Below are 14,207 nucleotides of genomic sequence, written 5' to 3' on the forward strand. Positions count from 1 at the left end.
GTTTGATTTATGGCATCTGGAAGCATCAGCTTCCAAAGCTTGATAGCAGTGTCCAGATTTCCTAAAGCTGTCACTCCTGGCTGTGAGAGCAGGGGCTTGCCAAAAATAGCACACACTGGAAACATGGCGGCTTGCTGCAAATGCTGCTTTCCTCCGATGGTGGAACAAAAAAATCCTTTTTCTGGTAAWGAATACTTATTATATGCATACAAGCCTTAACATAAAAGGTAATGAGGTAAGTTCGTTGAGAATTAGGAACACCTTAGATCATCCACATCAACACTAAGAGGTACTGGAAGATGTACCGAAACCTTTTCTCTGGGGTTCCTCCAGCACGTACATCTGAGGCCTTACAAGATGCTGGAAAGTCTCCTTGCAAGCACTAGTTAGCATTTAAATCTTGGCTTAATCTCGGATTCAKCCAAGGTCATGCGGTAAACCAGGATAAGATCCATGCYCTCCTGCCCGAATTATAACTTCCTTCATCCATAAAGTCATACCAAGGGAACCACCTGGAGCTGCTACTCAGGTCCGGACCGTGCGAGCACTCAGCACTGCCCCTCAATCCGCAGCTACAACCCACCACTGAGCGGGAACACTTGGAGCTTTGGGTGGGCTCCTCCCCGGCCCCACCTGCCCAAAACAAAACCCCAAAAGCAGAGATCGAAAAAGCCTCCGAGCCTAGAAATCCGAGAACAAAGCTCGCACCGCACACCTCGCCTCGCACAATGCGGGCCAGCGAGCAGCCGATCCCCCGCCGCCCCCCCCCGCCTTGCCCCGCACCGCTCCCGCCGGGAGCTCCGAGAGCGCCGCGGCACCGGGCGGTCTGAGGAAGGCTCCGGAGCCTCATGGGGGCTGCGCGGCCGCGGGTCAGGCAGGAGGGCGCCCGCCACAACGCGCCGCGGGGACCAGGCGGGCCCCACGCCGGGCGGGATGGAGATGAAGGGGAGGGGAGGGGAGGCGCCGGCAGCGCCGTCCCGCACGGCCCGCGGCCTACTGAGCGCCGGGGGCGCCTCGGAGCTGAGGCGGTGCGTGCGGCCCGCGGCCCCCGCGGGAAGGCGCGGCCGCGCCGGTGTTTCCCCCCGTGCCCCCCAACCCCCTCACCTGCGGGCGGAGCGGGACGGGAGCGGAGGCGCCGCTTCACCACAAGGCCCGGCGGACGAAAAGCGCCTCACGCAGCGGCGTGCTCTGCCGCCGGCTACATATATCCGGCGCGCAGCCTACCCCGGCGGGAGYGGTCCAGCCAATCACAGAGCGCCGCTCGCCCCCATTCGGATGCTGGTTGGCYCACAGCCGCAAGGAGGCGGCCCCAGAGATGAGGTGCAGCTCAGCCAGCCAATCACGCGGCAGCGCTCTGCGGGGCGGGGAGAGTGACTGACACACCAGCGAACCAATGGGCGGTGAGCGACGCCTGATGGATTTGCCCTTCAGCCAATGGGACGACGCTCCCGGCGCCAGCAGGCGCGCAGGGCGGCGCGCGCCGGMCGCCGCAGTGTGGTTGAGCCGCACTGCAGCGCCCTTGATAAAGTGCTGGTAAACCCCGTTATRGATCGGGGCGGGCCCCACGGGGCGYAGCGGCCAATGGGAGGGCRCGGCGGGCGTTGACGGACAGGTCACCGCCGGGGCTCTTAAAGGGGCAGGCGGCCTTCACGCGGGGCGGCGTCCCACGCTCCGCAGCGCCCCCTGCTGGAGGGAGAGGGATCGCCATCAACATGGCGGCGGCCGCCATGTGCGGGGCTGAGGGGGCACCCAGGGCCCGGCCCACACGGGCTGCGAACCCCCGGCAGTAAACAGGCTTCCGTTTTGGCTGCTCACACCAAGGTGCCTCCACCAGACACAGCCTGGGCCGCTCACACGATGCRGAAGGTGGTGGTCACCGACCTCTGACCATCCCGGCACGCACATCCAGCTGATTTTCCCTCAGTTCTGAGGAAAGCAGACAAAGCATCATCTGTCCCAGAGGAAAGACAATCCAAGCAACAGCATTTTCTAATACACCTTGCGATGGCCAAGTACAAAGAAGGAGAAAGGCCTGGAAGTTCTCAGATCCCTGCTCAGCAGTAGGTGCTGGTCCAGGGAAAGCAGGAGGGAGTGGGAGCGGGCAGTGAGCCAGAGCTAAGCAGCTTCCAGTCAGCCATAGCTTTCCATTTGTTTGTGTCACATCCCATCCCACATGTATCTATGACAYGAAGCACTYAGAGATAAATTCCACCCTATAAAAATGACTTCCTGCCCACCACCACGTCCCTGAGCGCCGCCTAACCCCCTCCCTGCCATGCCTTGCAGCAAGAGATACAGACAGTGGATTGGCATGGGGCCACGCTCACCATTAATATCCTCCCCCAATACCTCMGGGTTATTTTTAGCCTAAGCCACGCTGCAATCTGCCAGTTCATAAATCAGCACTGCAGACTTCTACAAAGTTTAACGTGAGCCCAGTGACCCAGCACAACAGCCCGTCCCAAATAAACGCTGCCAGGGGGATCCTGTCCATCTCTCCGCAGAGTCGGGCAGGTAATTCCTCTTTTATAGAAGTATCAATACAGCAGCAGCATCATGTGCCCCTTAACATGGGTGCCCTCACCCCCCGCTGGTGTGGCAGCAAACATGAAACACTGGTTATTTTCCCTGCTACAGGGAAGATGCTGAAATGCAGCACGTGGTGAGAAGCGTCTCACACACCACAGCTCTGCCAGCTCCTCTCAGCCTGGATGTGATGCACTGTCCCCTCTCCAGAGTCTCTGTGAGACCACCTAAACTGCTTCCAGCCCCTGTTACAGCCTCCTCCACCTCGACTCAAGTTTTTTTCAGAGACGGATTTATTTTCCTTCAAAGGGCCATACAGAATGGGGAGGGGGAAAAAGCAAACAAAAACCAACCAAAACCTCTAAAGAAAGCAGATACATCTTCAGGGACCAGCATTCTTCTTCTCAACCTGCTCTGCAGTGGAGAYTCCCCCTAAACCACCCTCCCTCCATATCCAGTCTACCGGAGCTCTCCCAAGCTAATAAATCTCAAAAATCTCAAAAGGCAGAGAGGAACGAGTTTTCCGAAGCAGCCCGGCCTCATCCTCATGGCTCTCCCCCCTCCCTYCCACAGCCAGCTGCCCGTGCTGATCCTTATCCTGGAGGCGGGCAGATCACTCCGGCAGGCTTTTGGACCTCCACATGGACCAGTCCCCATCCAAACGCTCTCCAGTGCTTTTTCCTTCCACCCTCCGCGGCATCCCCGCCTCCCGAGGCCGCGGCCGCGCTGTGGGGCCGGGCATGGCCCGCCCCTTCCTCCGCGCCGCCATCGGGGATCCGGGACCGCCGCTCCGCCATGCCGGTGGGTGCGGGCCGGGCAGCGGGCCCGGGGGGCTCTGTGGGGCTCTGTGGGGCTCTGTGGGCTCTGTGGAGCTCTGTGGGCTCCCTGGGGCTCCCTGGGGCTCTCTGGGGCTCCCTGGGGCTTCTGTGGGGCTCTGTGGGCTCTGTGGGCTCTAAGGGGCTCTGTGGGTTCTGTGGGGCTCTGTGGGTTCTGTGGGGCTCTGTGGGTTCTGTGGGGCTCTGTGGGCTCTGTGGGCTCTGTGGGCTCTGTGTAGCTCTGTGGGGCTCTGTGGGGCTCTGTGGGCTCTGTGGGCTCTCTGGGGCTCTCTGGGGCTCTCTGGGGCTCTGTGGGGCTCTGTGGGCTCTGTGGGGCTGTGTGGAGCTCTGTGGGGCTCTGTGGGCTCTGTGGGGCTCTCTGGGGCTCTGTGGGCTCTGTGGATCTCTTTGGGCTCTCTGGGGCTCTGTGGGCTCTGTGGGGCTCTGTGGGCTCTATTGGGGCTCTGTGGAGCTCTGTGGGGTTCTGTGGGGCTCTGTGGGGCTCTGTGGAGCTCTGTGGAGCTCTGTGGGTTCTGTGGAGCTCTGTGGGCTCTGTGGGGCTCTGTGAGCTCTCTGGGGCTCTCTGGGCTCTGTGGGGCTCTGTGAGCTCTGTGGGGCTCTCTGGGCTCTCTGTGGGCTCTCTGGGGCTCTCTGGAGCTCTGTGGGGCTCTGTGGGGCTCTGTGGAGCTCTGTGGGTTCTGTGGAGCTCTCTGGGCTCTCTGGGGCTCTCTGGGGCTCTCTGGGCTCTCTGGAGCTCTGTGGGCTCTCTGGGGCTCTCTGGGGCTCTGTGGGGTTGGGGGATGTGGCGGGACGGCGGGGCAGGGAGGGCACTGCCCGGTACCGGGAGCAGCCGCGGGGCTCCCGCAGCACCCGGGGCTCCTCCAGCCCCCCGGGGCTCCCCCAGTTCCCCGAACTCTCTGAGGCTCCCCCAGCCCTCTGAAGCTTCCCCAGCCCCCCGAGATTTCCCCAGATCCCGCAGTTCCCCCAAACCCTAAAGCTCCCCCAGACCCCCAGGCCTTTCCCAGTCCCGAATTCCCCCAAAGCTCAGGGCCCCCCCAGCTCTCAGGGCTCGGATGCAGAAGGGGAGCGGTGATGGGACCCTCCTTCCCCACTGCCCACACACCTCTCCAAAGCATACAGGATCTTTGGGAAATGAAAGGGAAGAAAAAGTCAACTACACTGAAAAAAAAATGGATGGGAACCTCCATCCCAGGCTCCTTCCCAAGAGGGTTTTAGCCTCGCAGTGGCAGGGGAAACAGGGTGGTTCTGAATAGAAGGAAATACGGCTTGCAGGCAACAATTGAAAAATCGCTTTACTTTTTTGAGGAAAGTAAAAAGAAGGAAATATGCAAGAAGAMGGAAATTAGGGCCCGTATGGTGCAAAAGGTTGATGGCAGTGGTTATATTACAGGCAAACAGTGTTTTGTTGACCCAGTATTGCTCACAACTAGTGAAGATATCGCTGGGGCCCCAGTGGAGTGGAGGGATGAAAAAACAGCACTAATGCTCCTTTAAATTTCTGTGGTTTTTATATTTTTGTTATGTTGGGAACCAGAAGCCTTGTAGACACAAGAAGAATAGCATGGGGAAGCACTGAAAACCTCACAACTTAAGCCAGGACAGAGTAGCTGGAGTCAGATTTGCTTTTCCTGGGTTCCCCTGAGAAAGCTGAGTGAGTCCAGCAGAGGCCATGGAGTTGGCAACTTGTGCTGACTTGGAAGTAGCCAGACAATCTCCCAAGGTCCCTCATGATTGTGCTCTGACAGCACAAGAAAACTGTAGGGAGGAGTAGCAAGAGCCCTTGGTTTTGCTGAGGATACCTTGTGTATGGCCCTTTTGTCTTGGGAGGCTTTGAATCCACCTTCCCAAGGAAAAGAGAAAGTGTGGAGTGCTCACAGTGTGTTTCCAGCTGTGCTCTCCCTGACCCCTCAACTGCCTCTTTTCTTTTCAGAAACACGAGTTCTTCGTGGACATGACCTGTGAAGGCTGTTCCAACGCGGTCACCCGTGTCCTGCACAGGCTGGGAGGTGAGTCARTGCTGGGTGTGGGACAGCCAGCTCTGGGGCAGTGCCCTGTGGTCCTCCATCCTGAAGAATAATGCTATGGGTAAAAGCTGAATATTGGAAACTTCTCCTTACTCTGCTCTGCTCCTTAGTTGGTAACAAGTCACTGGTTGTTTGCAGGTCTATGACCCTTGGAGAAATGTCAAGGGAGGGAGGAGCTGCCGTGGCTGCAGGTGGCTCTGAGTCACCAGGACCTCACCCTGAATCCTCTGGCAAGGACATTGGTAGACCCCTGCTCAAACTGCCAGAAGGAAGGGAGGTGGATGTCCTGCYTGGCCTTGTTTCCAAGGTAGCCTGGGGTATCTGTGGTGCTTCCCTAGATGTRTCATCAGTAGTCACAGTGAGGAGCTGCTGAGCAGCACATTTGGTGGTTGTGTAGCCTATTTTTTAATACCACCTGGAAAATTATAACCCATGTTTCCTGTTTGCTGGCATTTCCAAGAGAGAAAGTTCTGGCCTGTACTCACCAGTTGGGAGGACCTGCTCCACTCYGAGGGAGAACAGTTTGCAATCACCAAGGCAAAGGCCTTCCAACCTCTTCCAGACCCCATTACCAGGCTGTGACAATCCCACTTTGTGTAGTTGTCAGCACCTCCATCACTCTTCAACAGGCTGGCCAATTCCAGCCTCATGTGATGATGTGGCAGAGCTCTCAAAGCTGCCACAGTTTTTTGAAAATATGTGACTGGATAGAGACATTGTGTCCAGTTCCTTTCACTGGGCTGAGAGTGGCTCACCTTTATTAAACACTGGGAAATCCACATGGTAAAATGTCTTTTCCCTCCTTCTTCTTAGAGCTATTAGGTGGTACTGCCAGCTTAGGAGATCTGTCCTGACCCTATCCATGCTAAACCACAGCACAAGCTGAGCTGAGTGGAGATTGTAGTGGTTGGTTTAAACTCAGCTTACCCTGGTTCCTGCATAAATGATTGTGTTGATCCAAGGTGGGGTGGGCAGATTAAAGCAGTTGAGAGGCTGTAGTGCTTGATGTAGATTAGAGCAGAGCTGGCTTCCTCCATACCACTGCTGGCAGGGCACCAGTTTGGTTTTGCTGGCTGCTGGTGCTGTTCCTGGCAGGAGATAAATGTCAGTTTGACTGATGGCCTGGAAAGCACAGATGTATGAAGGTGAGYTTTCCCTGTGCTTAGGCCATTTGACTGCTTCCAACTATGCAAATTTTTTTTCCTCATAGGTGTCAACTTTGACATTGACCTGCCCAACAAGAAAGTGTGTATTGATTCAGAGCACAACGTTGACACCCTGTTGGAAACCCTCAAGAAAACKGGAAAGAACGCTTCCTACCTTGGGGAGAAGTCTGCACAGTAGCCTTGCCTGGTGTGAGGAGCTAGGTATATATCAACTGTATCCAGAGTGGAAGAGARACATCTGAGTTTTTCCAGATCTCCCAGTAAAACAGGCTTCTTCCTGGAAAGCACCAATTTAAAAAGACCTGCAGATCCAGCTTCAATAAACYCCTCATAGCAGAGAAGCAGCTGGAGCACACACAGGAACTCCATAGCAATTCTGCAAAGCCCATGTAATCCCAGCCTTGGGCCATAGTGGAGAGGTAGAACACAGCCTCTGTGCCATTGCCTGGTGAACCTAGAGTTTGCCAGAGCATATTGTGCATGAAAAGAAATCCCAAACACATTTAACAGCTGGCCAGAGAGGGTGGTGGGCCTTAGCAATAACAGTGAGGGTGATGGGACACAAAGACCCCTGTAGGTTTGTGATGCTGTGGGTTGGTTCTTAGCACAGGGACCTCCAACAGCTGATTCTCTTGATAACCCTGTTAATTGCTAAACTCAAGGATGGAAAAAAACAGCAGTTCCCTGGCACTATTCTGGATGTGAAATGTTTGGTTTCAGAATAACTCCCAGTATGCATAGTCACTGGTCAACTGTCTACCCCAGTGACAATCTGATCCTTGCAGCCTGTCAATTTTCCCAGAATTCCAGGACTATGAAGACATGTACAAACCTCTCCTGACTGTGAAATATATTGGCAGACAAGGTTCMATTTCAGTGGAAAAGAATAAAGTGGGAGAGGGCTGCCCACTCACTTCATGTATTGTTCTTTAGTGTGCAAAATTATTACATTGCATCTCCTAAGAATTTGTTTCTGTCAGAGGAGCTTTCTGATCTGATGACAGTTTTTTAAATGGTCTGGTTGGATCATCACAAATACCCAGCACAGATGCACTGAAACCAGTTCATGCTGATTTAATTCCCAGTCTGTAAATTAAATCAGGGATTTATACCAGCAGGAATTAAACTGATACAAGAAAGAGCTGAGCTGATAGTGATGTGTGTGCAATAGATCTGCATTGTTTAATAGACTGACAACAGATTTAAAATCTGCAGTTTGTATCATTTCAGCAAGCTCTCAGTGCTTCTTAAAAATTGTTTAAAATCATAGCTGTAATCAAATAACAGCCCCACTTCAACAGACAGAGGCATGCTCTGAATTGATTAGTGCCTTGAATATTTTTCAGCCCCTAGTATTGACTGCAAGGGCTGTTACAACCTGCAGGGATTTGTGGACTGTGTGCCAAGTGCCTGTAGAATTTAACTATTACAGCAAAGCCAGCCTCAAATAACAGGGATGTGTCTTTTCCTGGCCCAGTTTTCCCACTTCTTTCCTTATATTACATCAAGGCAGGCAGTGAGTCAGTTCAGCTGGCCAACGTGGCAGAACATTTCTCTGGATGCCTTTGTTTTCTTGTTGGATTTTAACTGAAGCCCTTTGACTTACCCAAAGATTGTAAGATGCAAAACAAAGGAGGGAGGGGGCTGGACTGCCGTTGCATGTAGTTTCCTGCCATATCACTTTAGCAGTCAGGCTAAAAATCCTCTAAATTTAAATTTTGCACAGCACATAGGGAATATTTTTAGGGTTTTTTTCTATAAAAGGAGGGAGGGAAGTTGCAAATCCTTGGCTCTGGTGGGTGGAATTCCTTTGGCTCGTGACCGGCAGAGGGCATCTCTGTATAATGTTGTCTCCTCTTAGCCTTGGTATTTTTTCTCCTTTATTTATTTAATTAATTATTATTTATTTTGCAGGAACTCAAACATTACTTCAGCAAAAAGATGGCTTAACTGTTTGCATGTCTCCCAACTTGCTGTGTCTTTTGACCTTTGCCAGATGCTGGAAAGCACAGGGCTGGAGGGAAGAGACAGCTGGGCSTTGAGCTTTAGAAATGGAGAGTTGRAGAGGAGGAGGTTATGTGGTGTTTCTAGTCCCCCAGTAAATCAAGGCACTGCTTTTAACTTTCAGTGCATGTCTGTGTGTCCTGTGTGTCTTTGTAYTGCTTTGAGTGGTTCCTTGTAAAAGTCTCCCAGGAAATCGCACCTATCCTTAGAAGTTGACTGCAGCCTCTGCCTGCRGAACACATCTCAGGAGAGCTGTGCTTGAATGTCACTTAGCTTCAGGGAATCTGTGTCTTGGCAGTTGTTTCTCCATCACAGAACAGACAAACTTTCCATTTGGGATGCARGTTCTGGGAAAAAGGGACATTGGCAGCCCCTCTAAGTCAAGGRTAACCAAGTGTCTTTTTGAGGCCTTGAGGCACAAGTGTGAACAGAGAATGCCTGAGCTGATGGGAAATACAGAGGGGATGGAGGAAGGAGAAGGGTGTGAGAGTGTCCAAGGTCTCTTATTTCCTGGCTCAGTGACCACTGTTCTGGCCTGCACTGTTGCTTTCATGTAATTCAGGTTTTCAGCCCAGTGGAGAGATTGCTTGTGTGTGTCCCAGTCTGCTGTCTCTCATTTCACCTGGGGGATGTTTCCCATCCCTACCGGTCACATGGGGCTTGTTCTACATAAAGAAAAACCAACTAAGGTTTGGAGGAAAAGGTTACTCTATATTTTAGAGATTTTTTGTGCTTGTGCATTTGAGTTTACATTTGACATAATTGCAATTTATTTTTTCCTGAAGTAGTTTACTGCTTCAAAGTCCTTTTTTACCTTTGATCCAAAACATGATTAATTGCTGTAGATTCACTTGCAGGGGGCTAGACAGGGACTTCAAGAAATGTGTTGCAGACACTTTTTATTACAGTTTAATTTAAGGGAATCTAAAGGCTACAAGTGTAACTTGTCACTGTTTCATTCTCTTGCATTAAAAGTCTCCCAGGGGCAGGAAGTTTCCAGAGCCAAGACTCAGAACCACTGTCTATTTCTGCTTTGTGACCATGCACTCAGATGTCCAGTGTGACCACTCCAGAGTCCTGGGGAGTGAGTGAATCCCATTCTCTAGATGTCCTTGCTGCTCTGAGCTGGTGTTTGCCAATCTCAGTTATTATTTGAGTCACTACCTGAGCAGAGTTTCTTTGTTCCACCACTGCCCAACTGCAAGATCTTCAAAAGCTTCATTGATCAGGTTAGCCTGAACTTGACTGCATCTCATGGAGAGGGACCCTAACCACCCCACACAGATAATGCGGCCACAGTATTTTCCACAGGAAACAATATGCCAGACACTGAGGCTGTGAGGCTGTTTTCAGACAAGGAAATGCTCCGTTGCAATGCAAACAGGAAAGGGTGGCTCTTGGAAAAGAAGCTCTCCTATACCACAGACCTGGCTCTGCAGGACATGCCAGTGACCTGCTGGAAGAGTGATGTGTCAGCAGGACGAGCAACTGGTGAGGCCCACAGTGCACTGCCATCCTTGAATATGTCATCCCAGCAGCAGGGAGACTTCACTTCTGGTTTCTTTTTTTCTTTTTTTTCTTTTTTCATCCTTCACTTCTGGTTTCTTCCCAAGGGTCTCAGCCCAGCTCCAGCTGAACTGTGAGAATCCACAAACTGCCTCTAGCTGTAGCACCAGTAAGAACTGGGCAAACCCTGTGGGACAGGCTTTAAAAGTTCCTTTGTTTCGCCTGCTTCAAAATTATCTTCCCTCCCCCCCACCTCCCCTCCACAGTGTTTCCAGCAGACAGCATTTGCTTTTCTCACCCATTTCTGTTGAGTTTGCTGTGCTTCTGGRTGTCATTTTTCACCCAGTGTTACCTTCTCCCGCTTTTTAAACAAAAATCTGATTTCAGTGGAAAAGTCTACAGCCTCCAAAGCCCAATCCTTTCTCCACAAAAGAAAAGCAGTGGTTATCCCGGGGCTGTCTTAAGCACCACTGGCTTTTGGGCTCTTTCTAATTACCTGATGACAGGCAGGGGATGAATTTAGCCAAAGGAGCAGTTGTACTCAGTCGAACCACCCAGTAAATGAGAGAATTTCCAAAATAGCATTGCAGGCTGCAGAAAGCAGGCAATGGACAGGAGATCCCCCTCCCTTCCTGCAAATGGTGATTCCTGGTGCCTTGAAGAGGTAAATAGCTGTGAAATTTCAGGGTGGGAAAGAAGGGTTTAGTTTGCAACAATCTCAGGAATTTCACAGGCGTGTCCTGTCTGGGTGTTAAGACAGTTACACGGGGGATTCATTCCCAAAAGAAGGGGATTTTCTAATCTTGTTCTGCTTTTAAATGTTTGTTGTTAGAAATAACCTGCCTCAGGCTTCCACCTTCGTTCCCCTGCCTGTTCCCAGCCCAGGCACAGCAGTGGGATAAGCACCGTGACTGGTGTTTGGCTTGTGGGCAGGATTATACCCCCACACTTTTGGGGTCAGCATGGGCAACATTGCCCTGACCAGCTGCTCTCTGAACTACAGCTGTGCAGCTGGAGCTGRAGGTTGCCCTGGGCTGGGTGTTCAAAGTCACAAGCATCACCTGAAATAGTGGAATATCTGTAAATAGTGTGGTCCCTCAGAGGGACTCAAGCTCCCAAACTGGCTGGAAAAAGCTCGGTGGTCTCTCTGAATTAACGTGCTGGTCTTGAATCTTTTAACAAGGTCTGCAAGGACCCAATCTGCCTCCTTGTGAGGCCACAGCTGAGGCCCTCCTGTGCTGGGTGATTTGCAGAGCTGTCCCAATGCAGCACTGACATACAGAGCAATATCAAAGGCCCTGGCTGGTTCCCAACTCTCTTGTTGATACATGCAGATTCCCTGTGTGACCATCACAGGCAGCTTTCCACAGTGCAGCTTCCAAAACAGCAACACACACAGGGACCCCTCCGAAACAGGAACACAGGGTTCTGACAGACTACCCCTCCAAGATTGTGGCAGCATAAATAGAAATAAAAAACCACCCAACAAATCAAACAAACAAAACAGGCTTAATTAAGGACTTCAAGAGCAGGAAATGTGCACACGTGTGCTTGCCAGAGCACAAATATTTTCTTTTGGAGCTGCTTTCTCCAAGGGTTCAGTRAGGTGATCAAGGCTGGGTTACAGAGCAAGGGTAGCAAACAGTTCCCAGCCCCTCCGGAAGGCAGCGGCCACAGGGCACTGCTGTTCTGCATCCTTCCCAATGCTCCAGCCTTTGGCTTTAGGCTCCCACAGTATATACTGAAGCTATTCAACCAGTTGGCTAAAAGCAGATGGGGAGGGAGAGAAAACAAAGTCAAACGAGAGGGAGAAAGGAAGCTTTTGTGCAGGCTCTGTTTGCAAAAGACAGCCCAAGCCCCTTTTGGACTGAGGTTTAATTTATTGGGCYCTGGAGAGCTGAGGTTCACAGCCCCACAGCTGCTGCAGGCGGTGACACTTTGGGGCAGCAATAGGGAACGGGTGGGAGCCAGCTCGGGTAAGTGAGGAGCTCCCTCAGAGGGGCTGTGGGATTCACGGGACACCATGCAAGATCCCTGGCTGCTCTGAGGGGAGCAGATCTGCCCTGTGACTCTTCTGCTACATGGGCCTGTCCCAGGTCACTGGAAGGGATGAGGGAAACTGGTCTGCATAGACGGGAGCCTTCAGCCTGGCCCTTCCTGCTATTGTCCCTCTGCTCATCATGCCTGTTCCTTGAGCACGTCCCAAAGCACTGCTGGGTGCTGCACAGCTGGGTTCACCTTTCCTCTTCACCAGTCCAGACTAGAGGGTTGCTGTCACTGGGGCAAGACACAGACAGAAGAGATCCTGCTGTTTTACAGACTTTTTCACAGTTCCCAGCTGGTATGAAATTCCCAGGGCAGGACCATCTCTCTGAACCATCTGAGATGTGCTCACCCATTTTYAGCAGATGGGTGACAAAACGTTAAWACAACAAACACAACTCATCCTCTTGTAAATGAAAGGAGACCCTTGAATGGAGCAGGAATCCACTGTGTGCAAGTACCCCCCTGTACCCTCCTGCAATTTCCCCCCCTCCGAAGCTTCTGCTGGGCACTGGGCAGAGCTTGGCCCACAGAAGCCGATGTCAGCAGGGTGCACAATGTCCGGCAATCACAACAGGGGCCAAGGGCTTAATCTGGTGTGCACAGCTTCAAAAAACTCAGCCCACACAGCTATTGTCAGGGTGATCCCACCGATTGCATCAGTAGTCTGCATGGGCACGGGGCTGTCTCCAGGGCTCAGGGCGGGTCCCAGGGGCATTGTAGGGAGCGGCCCTGGGGTCCCTGGAGCTGTACCCGGCTCAGGACAAGCCACAGCGCTGGCTTGTGCTGTGCTGCTCCACAAATGCAGCCTACAGTCCTTTGGATTCTACCTTGCCTTGGACTCTGCTGAGCTGCTTGGAGCTGGTTTTTATTATTGTAGATTATCCCCACCAAGGCGTGGGACAAAGGCAAAGAGTCTCCCTTGGGTGGAGAAAACCCTGATTTGCATCTCTGTTTCATTTTGGTTTTTCCTTCCCCTGCATCTGTCCAGTGTTACATGCTTGTGCCCTCCCAGGAGCAGCCAGCAAAGCAGGCAGCTCAGTGGGAACGATCCAATTTCCAGGGCAACTGGGACGGGACTGAGTCCAGAGTGTCCTCGTCTCACAGAGCCGCTCTTATTTCTCCAGTTTCCTCTCCGTTTGCTTTCTTAATTCAGCCTGTCCTTTGCCAGGCAAGAGGCAAAAAAAAAAAAAAAAAAAAAAGCAGAGATGTGGCACATCCAGAGTCCTCCCTGCTGGCTTTACAACTGCTGGGGGGTTTCTGGCTTTCCAGTTTCAGGAGCAGCCGTCCAATCTTGCCTTACCCCAAGGTCAAAATATGTCAAAGTATGGTCAAAGCAAGAGTATTGGAAGCCAGGAGGCCAGCTCTGGCTCTAAAGGCTCTGTGCTGAGCTTCTCACCGGGGATCCGTGTGCTGAAGACACAGACACAAATCCCAGTTATGGATCATCATCCTTTGCCACTAGTGCTGGTCACCTCTGCTATGAACAGCTGGAGATACAAGTCCTGGTGTGCCCAGAGGAAAACCAGAAACGTGGAGTTCAGAAATCATCTCAGCTGAGTGTGTCCGAACCCCTCCTGCCCTGGCAGAGAACTGTTCACAATTCCTCCAAACAGGGTTTCAGCATGCCAGTGGAATGGCACAGGCTCAGCTGCATCCCAGGCATTGTAAGAAGCCAACAAATCTTCCCTGTGGGTCACCCATAGATCCAATGAACAGCAGGAGCTTCACTTGGGATCGATGCTGAAAAGCCACTTGGAGGCAAAGGGAGCTGGGCATGAACTGCGCTTTACCAGGGAAAACAATAGACCCAACCCAATGCCAAAGGGTTTTAAAATTCATCCCTAGAGCGGGATAATGCTGAAAACCTCCAGCTGTTATTTCCAGATTTGCAACCCCAACGGAGGAGCTGCCAGTTCCTGCCAGAGCAGCAAACTTCTGTTGTTTGTGTGTCCATAAAACTGAAAGCCAGGCGTTGCTCCCCATGCCTGGCATTGTCCCTCTGTCCCTGGCTGTCTCAGCCTCACAGCTGTGGGGGAGCAGCAGGAAAAGTGTCCCTGTCCCAGCTGCAATGAGCCCCCCCAGTTTGCAGGGCAGACCTC

The 14,207-nt window shown here is 52.4% G+C and overlaps 2 protein-coding genes across 3 annotated transcripts in view; one reads left to right on the plus strand and one right to left on the minus strand.

Moving 5' to 3' along the window:
* Window positions 1-1,223, minus strand: part of G3BP1 (G3BP stress granule assembly factor 1) — a 20,170-nt gene extending 18,947 nt beyond the window's left edge. Inside the window, exon 1 of one of the 2 annotated variants that reach the window (XM_057376035.1) lies at window positions 1,105-1,223. The gene's annotated coding sequence lies outside the window, so the exon portion shown is untranslated. The remainder of the gene's footprint in view (window positions 1-1,104) is intronic. The other variant, XM_057376034.1, reaches the window with a different exon arrangement.
* A 2,027-nt stretch (window positions 1,224-3,250) lies between these two features.
* ATOX1 (antioxidant 1 copper chaperone) lies at window positions 3,251-8,679 on the plus strand. Its single transcript, XM_057376064.1, has 4 exons — window positions 3,251-3,327; window positions 5,293-5,368; window positions 6,597-6,753; window positions 8,467-8,679. Exons 1-3 carry the CDS (start codon window positions 3,322-3,324, stop codon window positions 6,728-6,730), a joined length of 216 nt encoding a protein of 71 aa, XP_057232047.1. The 5' UTR covers window positions 3,251-3,321; the 3' UTR covers window positions 6,731-6,753; window positions 8,467-8,679.
* The last annotated feature ends 5,528 nt before the right edge of the window (window positions 8,680-14,207 follow it).

The sequence above is a fragment of the Malurus melanocephalus genome, unplaced genomic scaffold (assembly GCF_030028575.1).
Source record: "Malurus melanocephalus ecotype Western Australia unplaced genomic scaffold, MMel_1.1 scaffold_269, whole genome shotgun sequence".
NCBI lineage: Eukaryota > Metazoa > Chordata > Aves > Passeriformes > Maluridae > Malurus > Malurus melanocephalus.